This window comes from Amblyomma americanum, chromosome 1 (assembly GCF_052857255.1).
Source record: "Amblyomma americanum isolate KBUSLIRL-KWMA chromosome 1, ASM5285725v1, whole genome shotgun sequence".
NCBI classification, from domain to species: domain Eukaryota; kingdom Metazoa; phylum Arthropoda; class Arachnida; order Ixodida; family Ixodidae; genus Amblyomma; species Amblyomma americanum.
Window position 1 is genome coordinate 144,367,972 of NC_135497.1, and position 26,089 is coordinate 144,394,060.

Consider the following 26,089-nt stretch of genomic DNA (forward strand, 5'->3'; position numbering starts at 1 on the left):
TCGCGGGTTAGTGAAACGAACAGTTTTGTTTTAAATCACGAGAGTTGTATCAAAAGCCTTTATATGTCGTCATTAATTACGATAGGTACGACGACACAGTGAATAGGAGTTTATATAGACTGTCGTCCTTCAAAGACCCAATGCTTTCCTCCTACAAAACGTCGTGTAGAACAAAACCGGACCGCCAAATTTTGACACGGTTGTACGAAATTTCTGCACTAACGAAAGCTATGAGTGTAGTCTCCTGCATGTAGAGAATGTAGAATACAAGGAAAAATTATAATATGTATGCTCTAGGTCAGGTTCATAGTCCTACAGCACTCGATTGTAAATGCAGGCACTCGACGGAGCGCTGATAGACGGGCGTGGTCACCTGTAGGCGCATTTGCGTGGCTTTGCATGTATAGTACGTGTTTAACCTCTCAGGTCTGCAAAAGCTGTATCGGGTCCGCCAGGTAGTGGCGATTATAATAAATGCACAACGAAGCGCGCCGTTCGAGCGCACTAAAATAATACACCAGCAGTTCAAGGATATCATATATAATAAAAATATAGAAACGCGCATGCAGTGTGTGAAAGCGCGGCGCATCAGGTGCGCTTTTTGAACCCGCGCGCGCTGTCAAAAACGTGGGGAATTCCGAGAAAAACCTAGGGAAAATATGTCTCTTCCCAACCAAACACGACGTCATTAAAAGTCACGTGGCCATGACGTCACGTGACGTTTTAGACGTGACGTCACATTTTGTTTGACCACTCAGCGTTTCCAGCCCGCCTGCACCGAAACGCTTGTGTTCTGAGCCGCTCACTGAAAAGTCGGCTCGGCTCAAACATGGCTCAAACAGCAAAAAATTGCCGGACGTGACGTCTTTTTTTCAAACCGGATTCGACGTCATGGGTTGAAATATTGCTTGCCCCCTGATAAGCCTCAAGATCCAATCCAATCCAATCCCTGTTCTTCGTGAAGGGACGCAGAAAATAGATTTACCCCCCCCCCAACTACATTGGAGCAGGAGGCGCTGATTGGAGCGACGGTGAGTGTTGGTGTGAGAGCGGTGTGTGTTCAAAGCAAGGCGCCAAGAACTGGCTGCAAGTATCTTTTAACACTGACAACAGATATTTTTTTTTTCAGCTCATGGATGCAGTTCACGAGCCAAAGTCTCGTGGATTTATCAGCGAGCCCATTAAAGTTGCAGAGTTCAAGGAACAATGGACAAACGCCTTGGAAGCATGGCGATTTTACGAATTCGATGACATGAGGATCGGGGAAGCTATCAGGAAAGCTATGAATATCTCGGAGTCGGAGCTAAAACGTTTGGAAAAAGAATTTCGGTGAGCAGCGTTCATTTTTTTCTGCAAGTTTTGCATCGTAGTCGTAGCGTTTCGCGTCTAGCAGTGCGGTCATTCCCTTGTGTCATAGCGTGTGAATGCATAAATGACATGAAAAGTTTAGTTGGTTTCTCTTCTCCATTCACACCTTTTTAGCAAATCGAACCTTCAGTGTGCGCGTCCACGAAGCTGCAGTTGTTACTGAAGCAAACGGGCAGCACACCGCTAAGTGTTCGACGCAGTCCCTGTGTTGGTCAAATGTGCCAGAGCTAGACAAGCTTGTTTTAAGGCCTGTAGTTGACTAGCTTCCGAGCCGTTTTCAGGTGGGGCCTAGGGGTTGTGTTTTTAGGTGGGGCCTAGTGGTTGTGATGGCCCGAGCGCTGCGCGTTTCATTGGAATGTGTTCTTGAAGATCGAACGCTGTTCAGACGCGCCGCGTTCTTCGTCGTGATTTATGTAAACTTCATGGAGGTGCCGTGTGCAAATCTAATGTGCTTTTCGCTCCCGGTCACCGTATTGTGTATGTCATGAGGGTGTCTACAGATGTCTTGGTCTGGTCACTGTGCTTTTCGCTGCGATGCGTATCTGTTAGACGCGGTTCGTGAAGTGGTCAATATCACTAAGCGCACACGTCTCTAAGTATTGACTGGGCTCATAGAAAGGAACCAGAACATTTGTTGTACAGCGAATAAAATTGGTGCTGTTATAACGAACCTTTGCATGCATGACAAAGGCCGCTGTTGGTTCTTTGTATGTGTGACCTATTAAACACAGTCACCATATTAACCAACCATATCAACAGCAGGAGTATAATAAATGGTGTTGGTATATGGGGTTTAATAGGGCAAGCATTCAGCCCGCTGTAGTAGAATGGAGAGTTGAGTTAGTTGGTAAATGATTCTTAGCCATGATTCTGTGCTGTTCTTGGTGAAGAACGGAGCACACTGCCACTGGTAACTAAGCTTGGGAACACATTGCACATCTGGTGAAAGACATCACAAAGGGCGACTTGCAGGTTGACCTCCTATGTGAACACATTGAAGCGTTACATATATCTGGCAGTGACGTCGCAGCAGTTGCCATTCTGGTGAGACAGAAGATATCTGAAAAGGAACACTTTTCGGCAATCTGCTTATTGAAACCTGTTCTGGCCTGCACTTCCGAAACTATGCGTAGTTCACCATCATGGCGCGCCTGTGACGTCAGATGCGAGCTAGCTTGATATAGCTGATGGTGCGGCTCACATATATACAGTGTTTTCTAAAACCAGCCCTATTCAAACTAGTTTTGTTTTAAAAGTTATCTGAGAAGGGTTGCAACTGTCTTGTAACTGTGGATTATGTAAAAGCAGGGCTATACCTCTGTGAAATTTAGCACCAGGCAGACATAATTGTCAGATTATTATGAAGCATCTGTGTGACCAAACAGTGTGGTGTAATCTTAATATCTCTAAGAAAATTTTTCCCTCTGGGTATCTAGCTTTTCATTTTTTAGGACAGAGCCAGTAAAAAAAAATCTGTGTTTTCAATTTGGCAAGAACTTCAAAAGACATGTTTAAAACCTTGTCTTTTGAAAAAGTTGTCATTTGCTTACATAAACAAAGGAGGGAACTGAGAAATATCAAGTCGGCTCTGTGTAGTTCATCTGCAGTTAAAGGTGCACTGAAGAGGAATCTGAACTCATCTTTTTGCCGCGGGAACTCTATCTACACGTTCCGGGCATTCCTAGAAACTTCAAACTATTGTCCAGTGCGGCCAATTGCCCTAATTAAATTGGATTAAACGTCCCGGCTCCCGCCCTTTTTTTGAACTCAACACAGTAGGTAGGAGGAGTCAACCAATGCGTCAGCCAGTCCCGTGGCGGCTCGCCGCTCTGCCATAGGCATAGTGATATGTAAATCAGAGTCCACTTGTATGTTTTTTCCGTGAGCCTAATTTGCAGCTATATTGTCTATGACTGAAGCTGTTTATTCACAGAAACCTAAAAACAAGATAAAAACAAAAGTGAAGCCGCCACTAGACTGGTTGAAAGGCACTCCACGCGTTGGTTGACTCCGCCTACCTACCGCGTTGAGTTAAAAAAAAAAGGCCAGAGCCGGGACGTTTAATCCGATTTAATTAGGGCAATCGGCCACATATGACAATAATTTTCTAAGAATGCCCGGAACGTGTAGGTAGTGTTCCTGCGGTAAAAATACGAGTTCAGATTCCTCTTTAGTGCACCTTTAAGACCACAGGCATAAGAGGCGATTGGAAATTTTGTAGTAGCTTCATGCTGGCAGCGAATAAGACATACCTGCATCTTTCGTGGTCGAATCGAGTCAACCTTCTATTTGTGGCAGGTGCAGCAAAAGACTGGCAGCACTCGATGTCCCCACAGAATGTCAAAGGAAAGAAATCAATAGGGAGCAACCTTTTAAGCTAGCATGCACAATCTACATCTCACTTTATCATATTGACATGTTACTCACAAAAGGACCATCTTTTAGTCCTTAGTCACCTGCAATATTCTTGAAACGAGCCATTACACTAAGAACATGTCTTACAACATCTAAATCAAGGCAGGGCCTTTTTGTAGGGCTTGGTATAATTCTGCATTTGTTTCCTGCTGGCTAACCCTCAATGAACAGGTTCGAGTGCACCCAGGAATTGCGTTCACCTTGTGAAAGCATTTTAGAACTATGCTTATGTCTCGTATTTTTCCATAGCTTGAACTACATTAATGTTGGTCATGTGTTATGATGCATCAGGATGCTTAGTTTATATTGCATCAAGATTTGAACAGCCACCGTGGTGGCTCAGTGGTTATGGCGTTCAGCTGCCGACCCAAAAGACGTCGGTTCGATCACGGCCCCGGCGGTTGAATTCGATGGAGGCGAAATTCTAGAGGCCCATGTACTGTGCGGTGTCAGTGCACGTTAAGAACCGCAGGCAGTCGAAATTTCTGGAGACCGTCACTACGGCGTGCCTCATAGCCTGATTCACCACTTTGGCAACAGTAAAGTTGTAAGGTCTCTCTTGCAGGTCTTACTAGGCTCCTTATCTTCTTCGCACCAGAGGTGCCCCACCGCCGGAGATGGTTGCTTGATTTGTTTTACATACAAATATTTACATTATAAACATGTTGATACTCGAGAGACAATTAAAGTGGCAAAAAAGTTAAACAACAAAAAGGTGGAACTGGCTAGCACTAGGGGAGGCCCCTACTCGGCATAGCTGAAGATGCCTTACATCTGACCTTAGCCGAGAACGATTTTCCAGGGCTCCGGGCCCTGGTTTTAAAGACCTAAAGGCCCGGCCCATATTCAGTAGCGCCCAATCACGTCAAACTATAAACGTGATTGGTTAAACAGGTGTATGGCCGGCCCTCCAATGTCCATAAGGCATATAACCCTTTCCCTAAAGTAAACAACACCAAAAATGGACATCAAATTCCCCCAACCCCCCCAAAAAAGAAAGAAAAACCATTTTTTTTTCAGAAGGCGCCACAACCCTTGGTCCACAGGTTTGCCTGCCCGCTCGGTCCTGACTTTCCCAGGGGGATTAGCAATCGGTTTCGTTGTAGCTCGTCAACCCGGGCGCCGTTCCGCATTTAGAGCTGTCATCGGTCTCCGGCGGGGTGCTTCCGCTGTGTGCGACTGCCCTCTCAGTCCCGACTTTCCCAGAGGGATTAGCGTTCTAGATGAACATACGCGGCTTAAATTCCTTGCTGATACCCGTTCGATGGGATTCTCAAATCTGGCCGCTGCTGACCATCGGTCATTCCCATTGCTCCCCTCTTTGACAAGACTACTATTTTTCAAGATTTTTCCACGAGATGTTTGACGCAAGGTCGCATCACGTCCAGTGTCTGTCAAGACGACGGGGCTTCCAGCGTGCGAGGATTAAGTGTGCGGCCATTGTTGTCAGGGGTGCTTGACCCCAAGATGGGTGCTTCTCTTCAGCGCGCTCCACCGCCACCCGGGACAAGAAAGGGGGGGGAGCCTGCAGCTGTGGTATACAGAGACCGGGTGACCGGTCCTAATGACCCCGCGGATCATCGATCCCTTACAGGGGTGTTAAACCACCATAAGCCATAATCATCTGATTTTTGGTTTGCTCGGTGCAATATTCCACTGACAGTATTCTATCTGACCTGAAATTCAAGTAGCAGTACTTAATTTTGAGCAATAGGATACTGGCAGTTATATAGTGCGCCTAGAAAAAAATACCATTGGGTCCAATAGGGCATGCGTACCAATTGGATCCACTTGGAAACAAATGGACTCAATGGGTCAGGCAATTGAACTCATGACTCCAACTGAGCAGCCCGATTGGATCATCCAGTTTGGGGTGCAATTGGAGTGCATATTTGGAGCTTCCAATTGGAAACCTGATTTCATGACTGAGTTCTCTATATTGCTCTGTACAGGCACAGAAGAGCGAAAAAATGAGTTTCCTGAAAAAAAAATATCTGCTTAATTTACTAAATTGTTTTCATCATTTCCACTATCTCTCTGCTCGTGATTAAATACAATAACTTTACTGAATGAACCAGCGCCACGGGCTTCAGGAGGAGGATCCACTGAATGGTACATAACGCTGACGAAAAGTCATTTTAGTGGACATAGATTGAACACTTGTTTTTTGTCGCCTCTTCTGGGTTTTAGTGTTCCAATGGCTTATGTGTCATGCATGCTCGCCTGTGGCCCACTTCGAGCTTCCACTTCAGTTGGGAGCCAACAGATGTTCAGCTGTTCTTACAGGCTCCAACTGGAACCAATTGTGTTTTGCAACCAATTGTACGGTCCAATTGGTTCCAGAAGCACAATTGGGAATTTCTCAATTAGACCCTGTGGTATTTTCGGCTGGGTAGTCATCACATTTCATTTAGGATTTCCTTGTGTTTTACAACGATAGCTGTTCAATGCCCGTCCCTGGCTTTCAGCACCGTCGGCGTAATTGGCGGATGTCATTAACATACCCACCGGTCATTAATGCACTCGCCTTATATCACGGTCAACCTTGTTCGCATAACCCTATGGGTGGCTCTGTTTGGGAGAGCCGCCTGCCAAAACAAAATGCCTACACAGCTATCGCTGTATCTCGCGTTACATAGTCATAACCGTCCTGTGAGTTTTTTTTTCTTTCTTTTCAGCCCAGATAAGCTTTGCTGTGGACTAGAAAACCTGGACAGGACAGAACTTCCAGAAGTCACTGACCTGATGACCATAAAGTGAGTTCACCGGTGGATTCGTTCAATTTTAGCCTATATGGTTCAGTTCACTGCAGTCTACTGATATAACGCTGGACATATCTGTGTACCTCTGCTGAAATCATCATTTAAGAAAGACGTGACTGATTGCGAGTGATAAGTAACACAAGCTTATGAATACTTATGTGCAGGTTACAGAAAGAAGAGCTGCAGAGGCAGCAACAAGATACGAAATATCGCTACAAGGCAGCTTCTCTTGTGCGCAGGTCTTGTCCGCTCACAAGTGTGGTACGTAAATAAATACTCTGTAGGTTTTATTAGCCTTCAAGTGAAGCTAGTATAAGGTACTTTTCTAATGAGAGGCTTTTGTATGTACTTTTCCTGCATTTAAGATTGCCGCTTCCGTGCTGAATTAATGTTCAATGCCAGTGTCACTACTATTAGCAATGGTTCTCAAACTGAGTTGAACAGAGTTATTGGGTTCCTTGGAGGTTTTTGGTGTTCCTGGGGCTCTTAGAATCCATTCATGCCTCACCCTCTAACTTTCCTTCACCCATCTTATTTAGGGGTTAACAGTACTGTAATTGCTTATTGTAGAGTGGTTCATTGTGCAGGCAGTAAGAATTAATGCAGGAAACATGAGTTAACTTCGTCTTGTCTTTTCACATGTTTCCTTTTGTTTTATTTTGTTCCTTTGCTCCAAGAACCTGGTGAGCAACAACTCCCGTGTCAAGCCCCCAGATACCGAGAGGGTTCCCAGTGGGGAAGCTATACTGACGGTACAGGTCTTCAAGCCCATCAAAACTCCGGATTATTTTACAAAAGTGCACAGGGGTTGTAATTCCTTTCCTTTCAAGGTGAGCACTTTTGTTACATTCTTGACATGTTACTTTTGAAACTTTCTGCACAAAAAGCGAGAGAAAGGCCTCGTCATTTTCATTCAGAACTAGAACCTGCCTTGTGGCTGCTATGGGAGAAGCAGCCCGCGTTGAAACAATGTGGAGAGCATCTTTTGGGTTGAATTTAGGGTTGACCCAGTGCTGTGGTACAGTGGTTATGGTGTTAGACTGCTGAGCCCAAAGTTGGGACTGATAAAACAAACATATTTTCTGATCACTTCAAGTTTGTCTTAAAGTCTCTGCTCCCTGTGCATACGGCCAGCACAACCAGTGATCATGAAATCGGTGACGTGCGGACTGCGCCACTTCTGACTGCTCGCGGTATGTACCGCATGGCTAGTTGTGCGGCTCCCGCATTCACATATGTGCATCGATTATGTTAAGAGTATAAGATTAAAAATATGGGTTAGTGAAATCACAAGTTGAACGAGGTGGCTTTAAAATGCATTGAAAATAGAGCAAGCCAGCCAGTATTTTGAAATTGGAATTAACAGAAAGTGAAAATGCTCTTAATTTGAATTGCCCTTCTCTGTAATGGCATTATGGCAATGGTAAAGCAGTAGCAGTGCACTGTAAAACATGGAGGTAGTTTCTACCCTGCGAGTTTTGTGCACCCCATGGCAGATATTTTCATAGGGGCATATTCTGCTGGCTCAATATTCTCAAGGGCGTACTGCGGAGTTCTTCCAACCATTTTGTTTTGATGGTTATGGTATTTGATTCTCGTTAGAAGCATTTTGGTGTTTGTTCATGTTTAGGATGATGGGGCATTATCCTGATCATTGTGCAACTGCAGCTGCCTCCTTTATTTTTCAGATCCTGTCAGAAGTGGCAGTGCTTGGCAGCCAAACATTGCTTGAACTGCGTGCAAAGATACAGTGTGTGTCTGATGATGTTCCCATTGGAGATTTCAGTGAAAACCCAGACAAGCCTCAAGGACCAGCAGCTAGCGTAAGGCTATTTATCTTTCCTAACTTCTCTTGGCATTCATATCAGATCTGAGGAGGGAACCCATTTTTCAAGTTGTTTGTTGATGGACCCATGTGGTGCGCAGTTCGCAGCTAACGTCACATTTGTGTGGAGTGCTCAAGCAGCAATCTTCCCTGTAAAAAGAAAGTTCTACCTTGCCACATCTGCTAGGTAGTAGAGACAGCACTTGCACTGATGTATAGTCGCATAGACTTAGAAGCCAGGTGGGCGCAAGCACCTTGCTTGAGAGCCGTTAGTAGTCTTAGTTTTGATTTTTGTAGCCCACTGCACATTGCTTGTGCACTGTACTATTGTGGAGAGAAGTGCCCAGGACGTGGCTCCGCCAACCGGAGCAAGTCAGACTGCATTACTGCGCCATCTAGCGATGTTTCGCCTGGTTCGAGATAAAGCTTGCACCCTAGATTGGGTGCAAGCCTGTACTTGCTGGCTCGTTCGCGTGAGTTGCTATTCGCCCAGGAACCTTCCGTGAGATGCCACTATGTGATGCCTATGTGATGCGCTATCATATTCAGATAACTCTTCCCAGGGCAAGGGGCACAAATTTCTCTTTCCACATAGTCTATGTTCGACTGTCTGGGAAAAGACTGCAAGAAGAGATGCAGTCAGAAAAAACGGGAAAAAGAATGTTGCCATTCAATGCACGCTTGATTAAGAGTATACCGCTCTGGCTCGGCGAAAGCCATGACAACTGCCTTGCCACCACCGCAGCAGACGCTTTCAACCAATGCCTTCCTGGTGGCATCCCGTGGAAGATTCATGGGCAAAAAGCAACTCGTGTCAAGGCGTTGAGCCAGTACACACTTGTAGGCAAGCTAGGATGCGCATGCGCTTATTTTTGATCTTGAACCAGGTGAATCATCACTAGATAGCGCTGCGATGCAGTTTTCTCTGCTTCGGCCATTGTAGCCGCGTCCTGGGCTGTTCTGTCCCCAATAGTTCATCATTGGGATGCAGCCTGTACAGTGCTCCACACACTTGTTGAGAGTTCTAGAATAATGCGCTCTGATAGACCATTTTTTGCATGATTATAAGTCGACCTATTTTTGAAATTGGAAAATCCAAAGTGGGGCTCAAGTTACAATCAAATCAAAGCATGGCACGATAAGTAAAGGCAAGACAAACGAGATACCTGGGATGCTACAGGGTGTTTGCTATTTTATGTTTGCTCTACGGCTTTACCTAGTAGCATTCGGCTATTCTGCGCGCTTGTTTGGTAGGGTTTTTCATTTCTTTTTAACCTTTAACTGCGCATTTGGCGCTCATGAGAGTGTCGATAGTTGATGGAAGGGCTGCTGTTCCAGCCGTGGGAGCACCACCACTCGGAATAGCAGCACTTGGAAGAGCCAGTGCCGCTCATGCCTAGTTTCTCTTTGGCTCTGTTTGACATATTTGACTGCCCACGTTTTACCAGTTTTTAGTGTAGTGCTTCGTCAGTCATCATTTGTACTCCAGGGCTGGTAAGCGTTCGGCGCTCATTCATGGCGACATTCAAGGCGGCTGCCATTCTTTATGCCGAAGAAACGAACAACTGCGTGCCTGGCCGCAAGTTAGACTTTTCGGCACGGGTGATGCACGTGTGGCGGCTGCAGCGAGGCAAAATTTTCAGCTGTTCCACGCGATGCCGTGGTGCGGATGTTTGCAAAGTTGGGGATTTCACTGGGTCAATGATGTTAGAACGACGTGCTGTGGGACCGCAGAAGTAATGATGACGGCAGCACTAGCGAGTGTGGACACGTAGTCTAGTGCCTAATACATTTTCATTTTGGAACGTGCTTGCGGGCACGCGTTTCTTCTTATTTTTCCTGACATGCGATATGGGGGTTGACTTGCAATCTTGTAAATACGGTACATTGCAACACTTGCAAGACATATGTGACTGGACTAATTGGTTTATTCTGTATTTAGAAACAGATGCAGCATTAAAGTGACAACACTTTTCCAATCTTGTTTCATGTTGTCATTGCTGCACTACATCTGTGTTTAATTTGCTGACCAAACACTGCACTGTTGCTTTTGAAACTTTCTCACCTTTAAATCTTGCTGAATGCTTCTGAATGTAGCATGTCCCCGTGCACTACACCCCCAGCACTGGACCACTCATGTTGCACTGACGCTGCCGGGCTCTTCAGTGGAGCTGTAGTCGCTGTAGACTCGGCTGGCAGGGATTGCACCATGAAACAATAACCAGTGTAAAAACCAATTCTGCTTCTGGTGCTGTGAAACCTCATTAATTTGAAGCCGCCGCGGTGGCTCGGTGATCATGGTGCTCGGCTGCTGCCTTGAAAGACTCGGGTTTGATCCGGGCTGCGGGGGTCGAATTTCGAGGGAGGGGAAATTCTAGAGGCCTATGTACTGTGCGATGTCAGTGCACATTAAAAAACCCCAGGTAGTCTAAATTTCCGGATTTCCTCACTTCGGCATCCCTCATAGCCGGAGTCACTTTGGGACGTTAAACCTCCATAAACCAAATCCAGATCCCAAGAGAGGGGTTCGCAAACCAAAGGACCACACCCACTTAGGTTACGAAAAGGTCCGAAAATACAAAGTGTTTTCAATCAGGCAGCTTTTTGTACATTAGGAGCGCAGGTGAAGATATTCTACTCAACTGGAAAGCATCCATCGTTAAATGTGCCGCATTTAACTGTGCGCGCGGGCCACTATGCAGGGTTTGTAGTTGGACGGTGAAGGCCTTTTGCTAGGGTATGTTTTCAAGCCTTATCTTGTCAGCTGTCCACTTTGCTCTTCTGTATCGCCCCCGGTCAGCCAGGCTTTTCCTGATGGCAGCGGCTTTGTCGGTACTTCTGGCTATACCCGCATCTGGGACGTGTTAGTTTGGGGCCGAGGGAACTGTAGAGCCATGTAACCCCCTGAAATTTGCGTGGATTCGCGCCACTGTTGGCCTGCCAGCTGAATACAGTTTTGTGCAGTTTCAGTTGTGTCTCTGATTGGTGTGTCACTTGTCTTTCTATTTTCTCTCCAGAGGGCGGGCGTCTCTGAGGTGTTTCCCTTGGTTCTGGCCGCGTGATCCTCCCATTTTCTTTATTGGAGTGGATCTGTGCACTCGTCTTGCCCTGTTCGCAGTTTTTGCTCTGGTACCTCTTCACACGTGACAATGTCACTTGTGAGGAAGCTCCACTGCTGCCGTGTTGCACTGCGAAGGAGGCCATGGAGGCCTTCATCATTCTGGAGCAGTTCCGCATTAACAGTCCTGAGAGTGTGCACGTGGTACTGCATCTGACACTAAGAAAAATTATTGTTGCTGTGCAGTTTTCCTCTCGATAGCAGATGACTGCCACCTTGGTTTTTGCCAAATAAATTTACTGTGATGCAAACGGTTTCTGCAGTTTACAGGAGGGCATTCATTAATTCACAGTTCTCCCGATGTCTTGAACTCTGAAATGACGAGGTTTTACTGTAGCGTTGTTTTGCAGTGTTGTGAGCACTTCTTGGCAGATTTAAACTTTGCAATGCCTCTCCATTGCATTGCAGGAAATCTACAAGTCAGGGTTCTTTTTCATTGGAAACACATTCTACAATGACATGTCGGATCCGTCATGTAGGGACTACAGCGAGTAAGTACATGATATATGTTTGGAGGTTCGCAAATTTATTGCTTGTTTTCCGCAGGTATTTTTTTGTGCAATTGTAAAGCAGAAAATTTTCTGGTGCGTTCCTTTGTTTACTAAGCCTTATATGGCAAAGTAATCAATCTGTGCCACTGAAAGAAAGCACCACGAATGAGTACATTCTCTCAAATGGATGTCCTTATAATTATATAGAGCACAATTAGGGGCGTGAGACTCTGATGTCAGTAGTAACAACACCTGTTCATAGGGAACAGTAATAGTGGTACTATATTGGGCACTTAGTTCATATCCTGTGTTTGTGCCTCCTCATATGGCTGTGTTTCAGAAAAGCTGACGTGGCTGCAGAATCTGAACCGTCTAACCTTTCTGGGTATGGTTCTGGTGGGCTGCACACTGTCTTGATCCTGGCACCAGTGCAGTTGTCTTGCCTTTTTGCTCCAGTGGCTGCAAAATTGGTTTCTGTCCTGCTACAAATATTCTCCAGTTCAAGAGCGCGCTGCTTGGATGTTCAGGATAATGGTTGTGTGTTGCTGTGGTTGCAAGGCAAGCGACACTTTGGACCTGTGACATTTGGCACCATCACCAAGTTGCTTTAACCGTGTGGCGCAGGGGCTGTAGCTTACCTTTTAATGCCTAAATTGTAAAGTTACGAACAACATAAATCATAATTCTTCATCGAGCAATGTGCTGCACCCGTATTAATAACCAACTTAATTTATGTTTCTGTACCTCGGGAAGTAGGTAAATCCAAAATTCAAGACACTCAGCACGGACTTCTGTATGCAACTAGCACGAGTTCAGAAAACCAGTTAATGGTACCTGTTTTTAGCGGAGTTAGCCGCCGCGGTGGCTCAGTGGTCATGGCACTCAACTACTGATCCGAAAGATAGAAGTTCGATTCCAGCCGCGGCAGGCGAATTTTGATGGAGGCGAAATTCTAGAGGCCCGTGTACTGCGCGATGTCAGTGCACGTTAAAGAACCTCAGGTGGTCGAAATTTCCAGAGCCCTTTACTACGGCGTCCTGCATAGCCTGAGTCGCTTTGGAACGCTAAACCCCTGTAAGCCATAAACCTGTTTTGGCAGTCCGCCTTTTTCACAAGGCCGCTCTGCGCATGCATACCTCTTCTCCTTCAGCTCCACTGGTTGAGAAAAAATTGCCAGCTCCTATTGTGCATGTGCCTGTCAATAATGAACTGCACATGCTTTATTTATTTATTACAACCTCAAAGGCCCCATTAAAGGGGTATTACATGAGGGATGGTAGCAGCTGTCAAGCACATACTTGCCACTTTGCAGGTGCAGCTGGCTCCTCATGGAACCAGATCACGCCTGCTTCTCCCATGTATGTTTGTTTTCAACCAGTTGCAGATGAATTTCCACCACTCTCCAGAGGGTGCCAGAACTTGTGAAAAAGGCAGGTTGTAAGAAGGGGTGTTCGTGTCCAGACAGAAGTGCACGTTTCATTTGGAATAGAAGAAAACTATTTGGCCATAGCAGCTAATTGTTTGTGCACTGCCTCAGGGGGCACACGACATCCTTTATCAGTCCATTCCCATCCACTTAATACACTCTTTTTCATTGATGCTTAATAACCAAACTTGAGAGTGACAATGGCAATGGCTTGTCACTGGCACATTTTTTATAGCTACTGCATGTTCTCAACAGTTTCCTCCTTCGGTGAGCATGCACACAGCTTAGGCAGCTGTTGTCACATTGTCTTATGGAATAACACACGTCATGAGGCAGTAAGACCTGTAGAAGCTTATACTAGTACTCATTATTTGTTGGGTCAGATGCAAAAATTTCCATGGGAATGAGTTCCAGTATGTCTTTTCAAATAGCAGCTTAGTGGCACAAGTGCCCACTATTGGTAATTGACGACAAACTCCAAGTTCATAAATTATTTTCCAGAAAGGGGGCTTTTCCAGCATCTGGCAAAAAATGAACAGTGTTCGGAAACAGTGTATGCAGAGGTAATTTTTCATGTCATTTATGTCAGTATATTCTTTATTTAGGCTAGAGTTACCACAATACGATGAGTTCACATCAGGTGTCGTATGTGTGCTTCTCTGCTTCTTTGCCGGCTTTCATGATGGACTTGGTGTTTTTGTTTGTAAGTGCTGCCATCTGGGAATGTGTTGCCAAAGGAATCTGCTCTGAAGTGCTGTATGAAAATGAGGGCATGGTGCATTGGGACACTGCATTGAAGGACTAAGAAGTGCTACTTGGCTTGTGCTTGGCCTTGCAGTCAGGCATTGCTCGGGTGTGAAAATCCACGAGACGGATGACTACATCGGCCAGCCAGTTTCATTTATCATGGTGTGTGTGTGCCTGGCAGAGATGCAAACAGTGAAAATCTTCATCCCAGGGCGATCATAGAGTGGGCAAAGGAACCTCGGCGTGGCTTGGGACCATTCAAAAAGGCCATCATGGGGGACGTTACGTTTGACCAGCTGGAGATTTGCTTGGGCTATCCGTACGTCTACAAGCACCAGGGTAGCTGTGAACACTTGCTGGTATTCAGTGACATAAGGTAAGGCCTATTCTAGTAATTTTAAATGAAGTTGTTGCCAGGTAATGTAGTGTAAGCTGAAAGGAGAATCATACACAGCATACCATTACGTGACACCTGAGCCCAGACACATTTCTCCAGCATCGGTTTCCTTTGGGAAGCAAGATGTGTGCAATGAGACTATGGCAAAACAACCTGGCAGCATCTTCATTTATTAACACTCATCTTCCATTGATTTATAACAGTGATTTTCCTTTTAATGCTTTAAGGCGCATGGCACTCTTTAAACTCCAAAAACATTGCATGAATACAGTCGAACCCACTTATAACGATCCCGTTTTTAACAATATATCGGTTACAACAATGAAATGCTGCTGCACCCTCCACTTCTGTACATTTTCTATGGTAAAATAACCCGCTTACTACAATGCCCCCATGCCGCATTATAGGTTATGACAATGAAGTCTGGCTCCTGAGTGCTCGTGCCAAACGGTAGTGGAATGCGAAATCCTTGAAAGAAAAAAATAATTAAAGAAATTCCAGCCGCTGCACCCTCCTCGCCGTGCGCTCATACAATAGAACCTGTTTTCCAGCCTTCTCCGCATCGCCAGCCTCGCGCGCCTCACTCCCGCTGCCTTTCCACCCCTCCAAACACAAATGGGCTGCGCCCATTTGTGTGCCACCCTCTGAAACACGAATGGACTGCGCCAACGCGCCGACAGCGCTGATCTGCTCGCTTGCCCCTCATTCTGCGCAGTTCTGCCAACGGATTTGGTTGTTTGTGTTAGTCGATTGCGTCGAAGTCGTTCCTGGCCACGTGGTTTCTCCGTCTCGTTTGAATCGCCGCCGAAACGGAAGATGGCTGATCCGCCCGCTGATTACCTGACGACATTGCCGGTGAAAGAATGCGCACGGCTATCGATTTGGAGACAGTGCAGTATTGTGAAGGGCTACAAAGACTGTAAGAAAGTGTGTGACTTGGTTAAGAAGTACGCACTGTCGCAACTGACGGTGTCGACGATCATCCGCTCCGCCGAGAAGTTCGACAAAGAAAAGTGCTCGCTTGACAGTGGGCGCAAGCGCATTCGACAAGGTGCCTATAAGGAGGTGGAGGAGGCCTTCTACGAGTGGTTTCTTGGTGCCCGTGCCCAGAACTTGCCTATCACCGAGCCGATTCTGGCCACAAAGGCGAAGCAGTTTGCCCTGCTTATTAACAGTGTGTACTTCCAGCCAGGTAGCGGCTGGATACAGCGCTTCAAAGAGAGGCCATGGAGAAGGATGTCGGCAAGCTTCGCGTGAGGCAAGCAAGGCTGACGGACATGGGGTTTTCTCGTGCAAGCCAGTGAGAAATACGTTGCGAGATGCTTGTGGTGATTTCACCCCAGCGTTTCTTCGGGATTTCTCAAGCTGAGAGGCAGCCGCGGCAACCTTCTCGTATTTTTTACAAGGCCCCTTTCGGGGCCACCAAAATGATGCCTCGGCGGAGCTTGCATGTCACTTGCCGTCCGTGACCCCTCTTTGCAGTTGTGCTTTTTTTCGTGCAGCCCGTTTATAACAATTATCAGTTATAACAATGGAATTTTCATGGCACTTGAATATTGTTATAAGTGGACTCGACTGTAGTATCCAACAATCTCAGTAGAGAACTCTACAGGGCAACACCTCTGTAGAAGTGTACAGTGTCATGAGTAAAATGATGCTCCACATTATCTAAAGTCTTTATTCATTCTAGTTCATTCTGGCCTGGCACTGTGTCCAATGATTTCGTAGGGCATGAGTGAGGAGGCATGGTGTGTCTTCCACCATGCATCGTGCTAGGAAGTGTGGCTGGCATAGGCAGTATGCTGTAGCACAAGATGGTGGACATTTTTATTTGCAGTATTAGCCCCACAGACCTCTGCAGGAAATTATAAGCTTGGTTGAATAATGGAAATAATATTTGTTCTTAGCCAGTATCTGTGTGTGTGCCATATTTTATGCTGAGCATGGCATGCTTTTAGGTCTCATTACTGGCAGCATATTAATGATAGTGCCTGAAAGTGTGGAACACTAAAGGGGCCCAGGCACTGTGTGATGTCAGTGCATGTTAAAGAACTGTACGTAGCCAAAACTAGTCTGGGAGCCCTCCACCGCAATGCCTCTTGCTCTTTTCCTTTCACTTACTTTTTGATTCCTTCCCTCAATGTGTAATTGAGGTGTTAACTGACAATGAGACAGTTGCTGTGTCTTTCTGGCTATCGTAATTAGTTATTATATATATTATCATTATCTGGTGGTTAATGCTCGGAGATTAAAATTGGGTGACTTGCATTTCTTGGCAGGATGCACCATGCCCATGATAGCCAGCATTTGCTGGACTACCCCTTTGTGGTGAAGAACTTTCCTGTAGGTAAACGGGTACTCTGTAACCTCTGCCGCAAGAGCACAGCCAAGTGAGTATTTCAGATGGCCAAGTTTTGTTGGTTTGCAACAGTGAAGACCTACGAACACAAGGTGGAAGCACGTTAGCTCGGGTATTGCCAGACATTGTGACAGCCTGAATCAAATCTTCAGTGAGGGGCTGTAGAAGCCTTTGTATTGGAGTTGTCCTCATTATTTTCTAATAATGTTTCCTGCAAGGTATTTTGTGAGCGATGTAAGTGCGACTTACATTGCTGTTTACGTTAGGATGACAAGGAGAAGACAAGAAGCTCCCATTTGCTGTTCTCCATTGCTTAGAAGTGCCTTGTTTTTAACCTTATCACCCTGCTGACACACGAAAGAAAATGTGCAGATGAACTGCCTAGGTGCCGATGGAAAGTGGCACCATTTTCAGTCAGTCTTTATGAATGGCTAAGGTGGCCAAACAAGCTGGCAAGTTGCATCAATCACCTCTTACTATCTTTATTTTCCAGCTGCAACAAATATTCAGTTCCATGCTTTGCTGCCCCATCCAAGTGAAAGGCACACTGCCACTTGCCATGTCTGCTGGCTTTGTTTGAGCAACTGGCAGAATTTTTATTGCAGGTTTCACTAAGCACCTTACACAAGATACCACATTTACTCGCATAACGAGTATACCCACTATAAATGCACCCTGTATATAAGTCATTGAAATGTGGAAAATATTAAATTGACTGCAATATGAACTTTATCCTGTCTAATGAATACCTTAATTTTTTTACAATAAGTGCATTCATTATGCAAACAAATATGGTAATGCAGGGTAAGGATATCATGTTTGATGAAAAAGATGTTTGGCTGCACAGTGCTGCTTGATATTCATTTTGAATTTTAATTGCATGTTGGCAAAGGTCATAGAATCTATTAAGAATGCAAGACTGGATTTCTAGCTGGATTGCAAGCTACGTTGTTGCTGTGAAGGGGTCGTGAAAAAGTTTAAATCATAGCAACTCGGTATATTGTACCTGTCGGGTGCCAGTTTACATTTCAATAAAACTGGCATTTACTTTAGCATTACTACGCGAGGCCATCTTTGGCCAGCCAGAGTTTGTGGCATTGAGATACCTGCAGTATGCAATGTTTACATAATTTTCTGTTCTTTTTTTTAGGTGGGTGACAACTGAGAATCGGCGTGTCCCTGATGACCCCTATTTCTTCTGTGGTGCCTGTTTTCGGAAATTCAACTACACTGCAGACAATAAGAAGATTGGCAGCTTCCGGGCATTGCCTTACAAGGATTGGAATGCAGTTTTGTGATCCTCGCTAGTCTGATAATGCATTCCAGACAAAAAAGGTCATTTTGTACAGCTACATGCCAAGGGCGTATGTGTTGTAGGAGCTCAAAACAGTTCTTGGTAATTAAATTTTGTTTTGCAGTCAAGTCATACTGTATGGTACGCTTGAATTCTTCGGTGCAGTAAGGGGCAGTTTTCAGTGCTTCCACCCCTGCACCAAAATGACTGTTTGGGGCAATGACTCCAGCATTTCGGTTGGGGCGATTTCAACGCCTGCAGAACATGTTCGCGCATTGACTCTTTCCTTGCCGCCGCGCAAAAGTGAACGAATTCGGATTTTTGAAGCAAATTATTTATGAGACTCTTCAGATGCATCGCACATTGCAGTGCATGGTACTGTAGCCTTTTAGTTGCACTTTTTAAAGAAAAAAACGAAACAGTTTTGTGTGCGAATCTTTCCGAAAATTTATTGGTTAAATATGCTGGTATAAAAAATACAAGCAAAACAAAAATAAGCAGCTGCATTGAGCCAGAAATTACAAAAAAAAATTAAAATACAAAACGTTGCACATGTTCTTAACTACCATTCTTGTGATTTTCAGCTGTGTACATAATACACTGCACCTTCCGTGGCCTTTCAAGTTAAGCAATATGACTGCTACTAGAGGAAGCAGTCGCGTGAGGACATGAAGTGGAGGTAGATTTGGAATGTGCTGCACATTACACGTGTTCCGACTTCTATTGTTTTTTTTTATAGGATTGCTTGCAGTTCCGACTTTGACATTTTTTTTGGTTGGTAGTTATAAAAAATAAAAGCGCTGAAAAAAATTAGCTGCAGTTCAACCAGGCTGAACCTAGCATGATGAGCGAAAGCTCTGTTAAGGTAAGCACACGCTTTCTTATAGGAAACGGTGCGTCACACGACTTCCGGCAGTTGCGAGAGTGCTGTCGACTCCGCATACACTACTGTGGTGAGGCGCAGCGAGTCACGTGGCATGACGTCGGAGCCAAGCCTCCTCTTCTCCTGGTTTGAAGGTCAAATTTCATAGCCACATAACCTTAAGCTTTGTACGGGCGAAAGAAGTAGAACTTTCGCTCTAAAAGCGCTAAAAAAAGGTGTGGCCTGCCTTGACATCATAATAGAAAATCTGCTGGCACATTTGGTAAAATAGTGTTACGTGGTCCAAGACAGAAACGACTTAAGAACGCCCCGGGCACAGCAGACGGGTCAAGAACGCAGGGCCCGAACAGAGCACACGCACCTCTGAGATAAGAGACACTACGTTCGCCTCGTCTTCACCAGAATATCCGTTGCACGGCCCCCGGTCGCAAAAACACCGTCTCGGTGTAGATTAGGGCGTGGCAAGGGATAGCGAGAGGCAGGGCTTGAGGAGAGAGTCCGTTGCAATAGCACGGCAGTGTGTTTGCAAATACTCTAAAGCTCCAAAAACGCTGTCATCATTTGCAAATCAAGCTCTCTGCATAAAATACAACGGAACGCACGCGAGCGCGTGCTGATGTCAAGGGCCTCTTGAGACTTCAGTGGGAACTGAAATCCAACAATTCACATGGTTGTCTAACCCACGACTGCTGCTCTAAAGAAAAAAAGGCTGTGGGTCAACTCATCTGAGCCAGGATATACAAAGTGAAAGGTCTGTTCAGCATGGTTAGACAATGTTTAGCTTTGGTTCATATTTTTCAAGACGAGCAAGAGCAAATCACGTGACACAACTGTTGAGGAGGAGTGGCCGAGCAGCAGCCAGCGCAGCGGTGGACGTGACTGGCAAGCGCGCAGCTATGGCCACTACGGCGCCGATGAAGATCGAGGCACCTGCATGCCACGCGCGATTTTCCACATGCGGTGCGCCTCCCGTTAGAGGTCAAATCCAAGTACCAGTTGACCTTCAGGCTCAGCATGGTAGGAGTAGAACTTTTCGCTCCAAAAGTGCGCAGTGCAGTTTTTCGCCTTCCAGGAGCGCGCTGCGCAAAAGACATGACCGCCGACCGGCGGACTAGGTAGGTAGGTAGAAAAAAACTAAATTGAAACCGAAGAGATGATGTTGCAGATGCAAACTAGACGGCGCAGCTTGGCGAGGAGTGCTAGCACGAGTGCTTGTTTTTGGCGACCTCTTCCACACTCTCTTGCGACACCTCCAGCCGTGGAATGCTGCCCCAGATGCAGTATTCTTCACGGGACATGGCCCGCTAAACTCTTGTGTATGGGTTTCACCACACTGGAATCCCTGGCCGTAACGGACCCACAGATGCTGGCATATTTCAACTATAGGAATCTGTGCAGGAATTTCAGCAGCTGTTTCCCTTCTGACTAGACGAAAAGTGCCTGACTGATCCAGACTCTTAGATTTGGAAGTTTGTTAAAATTATGCTCACAAGTTTTTGCTTTCTTTTAATGGTTCATAAAAGTGGTGGCCATATATGCTGACATTACATGTGCTTTCACAGAAGAAACAAACAACTCTACTTTGAGAAAATTCTGGAAAATTTCTTATGGAACACTCTGCATGCTTTCAGGGGCTTCATTGTACTGCAAAAGAATATTTCAGGCTTTCAAGAAGGAACCCTTGAACAAGGGGGCTGAGAAAGGTTGGCTTGCTCATCACTGAGAAGCACTGCCTTTCCAATGAAGGCACACTCTGGCATCCCTTTCGATAGCAGCAATGCCACAGGACAAGCACCAAGCGATTATTTCCACAAAAAGTAAGTTTTTTTATGGCCTCATCATCACAGCTCGAACCGCAGAGAGACTAGCCTCTGTTTGTTTCTGCAATAGCCTACAAGATTGACGAGGCCTGAGAGCAAGATTTACAGATCCATTTTGATGCCACACTAGGGTGGCGTGGCACCTCGAATCAGTATACTGATAGTGCATGAATTCTGCACATTACTATGACTATGGCTTATTGCACAGAAAATACCTTTGAACGTAGCTGTGTCTATTCATATGCACCAGATGAAATTTAATGAGGAGTGTGGGAACCTGTACGGAACCAACCAGTATGTACAATGCTCACTTAATTGAAGACAAGAAAAAGACAGCTAAAACAGACTGGCTGCCATGCCTAGGCCTCGTTAGAAGCAAAAATATGTCATGCCAATGAGAACGGACCGTGTGCTGGACACTCACAGTATCGTTAAAACTCGCGGCAGACCCCTGCGTTAATTTCAGTCTCTCTTATTCCCAGACTTGACCGCTTTCTTGATGGTATCCCTCACAATTCCCCGATTTTTCCAGGTAAACGAAATTCCTCTGACAATTCTAGGTTACTAGACACCCTTTAAAACCGTCACAGCCCTTCAAAGAAATACATTAGAAACTTTCTGTTCGGTTCTTTGTTCGTGTAATCTGCAGTATCACGAAACCAGAAATTATGCGTGTTGTGCTATTTTTATTCACAATACAAATCCTGGATAACTTTTTGAAACTATTCCCTGGTATACATGTCCATAATTTTGCCAAATTCTGACCATATGATGCTTGGCTTGGTTTGATTTATGAGGGTTTAACGTCCCAAACCGACTCAGGCTATGAGAGACACCGTAGCGAAGGGCTCCGGAAATTTCGACCACCTGGGGTTCTTTAACGGGCACTGACATCGCACAATACACGGGCCTCTAGAATTTAGCCTCCGTCGAAATTCGACCGCCGCAGCCGGGATCAAACCCGCGTCTTTTGGTCCAGCAGCCGAGAGCCGTAACCACTCTGCCACCACGGCGGCTGACCATATGATGCATTCTGAGACCAAGAGAAAATGCCAGCCAAGCTAGTCATCATTTTTTGGATGCTTTGCGCACATGCACTTGAGCACAGCGGAAAAGATGCCGCTGCTGCCCTGCACAAAGGCAAGGACATAAGGCATCTTAAGAGCAGCTGCGGCTCTTCCACAATGCAGAAGTGTAACGGGACAAAGTATCTGAAAACGGTAAGAAATAGTTGACAGACTGGGCATGCCAGCCCCATGGAAAAAAAAAATATGAGAAGAACTTGCAAGCGCTAGAAAAGGAACTTTTCAAAATTTGTGCCAGCACATTCACAAAAGTTTTAATGAAGTGAAAGTGCCAATAAATGCTAGGGACTAGGAAATGGCGCAAAACCTGGACATAGAGACAATCACGTGCAGACCAGGAAAAAAATTTTTCGTAGGTGCTAATTGAAGCTTGTTGCTAAAACATTGCATTCATAACATCCGAAAGAAAGATTTAAAGGGGAAAATGGGGGGCCTTTGCCTTAAAAATGCAAAAGGCCTTGTCTCGTACCATTTGCAGACGCTATCATGTCAGGATTTCGCATTCATTGAAAAGCAGTGTGCAATCACCTTGAAATCAGTGTGTGGAAGACTAGCCAGCAATTAAATTATTGTAATAAAATTACTTTTCTCGGTAATTTCTAATGTAATTCATTACTTTTGTCACCTGGTAATTTAGTAATGTAATGAACTACTTTCAAGCAGTAATTTCACGGAAAAATAATTAATTACTACAGATATTACTTTTGTTGCGTCCATGCTTCTCGTATCTGCCATGCTTTGGCCTCGCGTTTGTGGAGATGACCATATTGCCACACTGCTGATATTCTGCTGGCACCAGCTGGTGGCCGAACCTGTCTCCCAGCGCGTGGCCGAACGTCTTCTTTTGTCTCGAATGAACACGGCGGTTCGGCAAGCCTCACCCGAGTAAACGGCTGTGTTTCCCGCTTCTTGCTACGTTTGTCGGTGATAATATACAAAGCAAAGATGCAGTTTATGGGGGTTTAACATCCCAGTGCAAGCGACTCCGGCTATGAGGGACGCCATAGTGAAGGGCGCCGGGAATTTTGGCCACATGGGGTTCTTTAACGTGCACTGACATTGCACAGTACGTGGGCCTATAGCATTTCTTCTCCACCGAAATGAGACTGCTGTGGCCGGGATCAAACCAGAGTCTTTCGGGTCAGCAGCCGAGCACCATATAACCAATGAGCCAACGCGGCAACTCCCAAAGCAAGAATAAATTACGGAGGCGACTAGAGACTACTTCCATGCTTTGAAGGCGAAAAACATTAACTTTTTAATTTATATTGTTTCCGTCCTTTCTAGTGACATACCTACTCATTAGCATAGTCATAGGGCAACACATACATTAAATGAATCATTACTCGCCACGAAGCAACGCGGTTTTGTGGCCCATGGGTTGCGCGATCGCCTCGCAATCTGAAGGCCCTTGGTTCAATTCTCTGCACCCTCGGAAGAAATTTTTCTCTTTGCTGATGATGTCACTGGGGCTGTGGACCACTTTTCCTGGGCATCGACAACGACGCCGGGTATCGACGTTGATGTGCCACTTAAGGCTCTTGCCTTAAATGCGCGCAACCAGTAATAGCCAGCACCCCAGGGAAGCGGCGCACGCGGACGAGAGGTGATGTGCACGCAGGCGTCAGCACTGCTTTTGTGAAGAGTCTGCATATCAGTCACAGGACTGCTACGTATCTTCCTGCACTGCATATGGTCTCACATACAAACGCACTGCATGGGCACCAGAAGAGCTCCATGACCAAGGCATGCCATATGGCACCTTCACGCAGGCGCACTGGGAGTGCTTGAGCAAGTACTTTGACGTCGCCGCACTGACAAGAAGTCTCAACTGACACTAAAGTTGGCCGTGAGTTGTCGGTTTTGTGTGGCCTCATTTGGGGCCCTATTTTTAACTCAAGGGCAACACAGGCAACAGCGCCCCAGCGACATGCAATTTTCTTCCACCAACTTGCCTACAGAACAAATCAATTGAACATTAGCAGAATTGGCAGCTTCTCTGCGCCCATGTGCACTTCTGGCATGATGTGTGGATAAGCAGTCAATGTAGTCCCGCTGTTTACGCGGATGACCAATTCTTCAAAATAAGGATGGTGGGACCATATTACACATTTAATGATGTACTTCTGCTTGAAGAGTGATATGAGAAAGACCATCTATATCAGCAAAGTGGCTGTTCAAATTGACTAAAGAGGGGCAAAATATCCAACGCCCATTTTCAAGCTCAGTGGCAGTGCAAACAAAAAACTAGAAATTTTGCATAAACTAGGACCAATGCGCAACATTTTAGCATCAAAACTAAGTAATTTTCATTACTTAAGGCAGGTAATTGTAATGTCATGTCGTTACTTTTTGATAGCAGTAATTTGTAATGTAATTTAATTACTGCTGTGAGATTTCTAGGAAAGTAGTCAGTAATGAAATTTAATTACTTTTCAAAGGTAATTTTGCCATGTATGGTGTGTGGTCAGCGGCTGCTTAGGGAACTTGACAGTGTCCTTAAGTTCTTACGCAAACGATGATACACCATCCAGTTTCCTACATGTGACAATGTTCATGAGAAAAAGGGATATTGTGACTAAGACGACGAAGCTGGCAGTGGTGTGGTACAGACCACTCCCTACAGAGCACTCGGCCATTCACTCCATGCAAATCATATCTCTGCCATCGTTCATTGCGCCTCACTCTTTGGCCGGCCACCACGTAACAATATTATACACCACACAGCATTTGCATGGAGAGAATGGCCAAGAGCATTTTCCATTTGGTTTTCATGTTCAAGGAGTATAGATGATGTGGAAGATACTGCTACACATAAATCACCATGTAATATTTGCCCACGGCCGCTAAATAATTTATAATTTTTTTCTGTCATGCTGTTTCGGTTTCAACAGCCGAACAATGGCGGTGACGCCAAAGAGTGCTTTTGTGTCATGTGAGGCATGGAAAAGGACCATATAATCGCTGCTTCATCGTTATAATTTACTGCAGTGCTGAAGCCAGCCTTCCTCAAGAGCCGGAATGACAACTAATGTGGAAGCAGCGATTATATTGCAGTTTTTTCATGCCTCACGTGACCTGTAGGCACACGTTGGCATCACAGTTATAGTCACAGTCCTCATTCGGCAGTTAAAACTGAGACCGAAACAGCACGAGAAAGAAATGTGATTATAAATTAATTAGTGGTTATAGAAGAATACCAGGTGGTAATCCACGTTTAACAATTTCTTACGCATCATTACAAACAAAAAACAAGCACACGAAAGTTAGCTGTCTATACTCCTTTAATTCTTTAGACCCACCATTCTGCTCACTGATCTTGCTTTGCAGTTCATCTCCAGAGTGACTTAGCGATATCACATGTGAATCGCAGATTACTAAGGTGTTCTCCATTAACTCTTATCCCCAACTGTTCCCAATCCAGGCCTTGGAATAGAGCAGGTATTCCTAAATACCTCCTGTTTACAGGAGGCATTTTGTTGCAGAGGAGGCATTGTGGAGACTTATTTTTTTGCATGATTGGTGATGTATTAGACACTGCAGTCCAAGACTTCTTCAGCACAGTTTGGTATTGACACTGTTGCTTCCATCATTGGCGAAACGCCATCCATTGAAAGTAACGCCTACATGGAAGCTGAAGACGGCTGAACCCGTACTGTAGGAAAAAAATGCATGTGTGCTAGACAGTTGCTTGTTCACTCAAATACGGCCTAATAGAGCAGCTGGGACCCGGGACCTGGCTTATATGCCTTCGAGGCTGCGCTGGTAGTAGCCACGTGATTAAAAGGTTTCACCTGCGCATTCTTTGAAATGCCTCAGGTATCATCTTTTACCAGGTCAACGGATATACTCAGGCTGCTTTCAGTTTGGGCATATTGTTACATGGCGACCAGCCGAATAATAAGCGGCGATGAACGATGGCAGTGAGATGATTTTAATGGCCGCTCGCCTATAGCGCGACCTTTCTGTTCCCGAGCCACTGCCAGCTTTGTCGTTTTCGTGACGCTAGCCGGGGCTGCCGAGCGATCGTCCCGATAGTGAATAGAAGACACCGACGGAGAGATGCGCTCAGTGGAGATGGGTTCGGAGGACGGTACAA

General features: G+C 45.5%; 1 protein-coding gene across 2 annotated transcripts; it reads left to right on the forward strand.

The window, feature by feature from the left end:
• Positions 1–895: 895 nt before the first annotated feature.
• Positions 896–18,334, forward strand: LOC144113805 (snRNA-activating protein complex subunit 3-like). 2 transcript variants are annotated; one of them, XM_077647138.1, is made up of 10 exons: positions 896–1,031; positions 1,130–1,329; positions 6,462–6,539; positions 6,710–6,806; positions 7,223–7,375; positions 8,234–8,368; positions 11,897–11,979; positions 14,364–14,528; positions 16,829–16,939; positions 18,059–18,334. In XM_077647138.1, exons 2-10 carry the CDS (start codon positions 1,133–1,135, stop codon positions 18,204–18,206), a joined length of 1,167 nt encoding a protein of 388 aa, XP_077503264.1. In that variant the 5' UTR covers positions 896–1,031; positions 1,130–1,132; the 3' UTR covers positions 18,207–18,334. The 2 variants fall into 2 exon arrangements, with proteins under 2 accessions (XP_077503264.1, XP_077503265.1); XM_077647139.1 differs by having other exon boundaries at positions 964–1,031; positions 1,114–1,329.
• Positions 18,335–26,089: the final 7,755 nt, after the last annotated feature.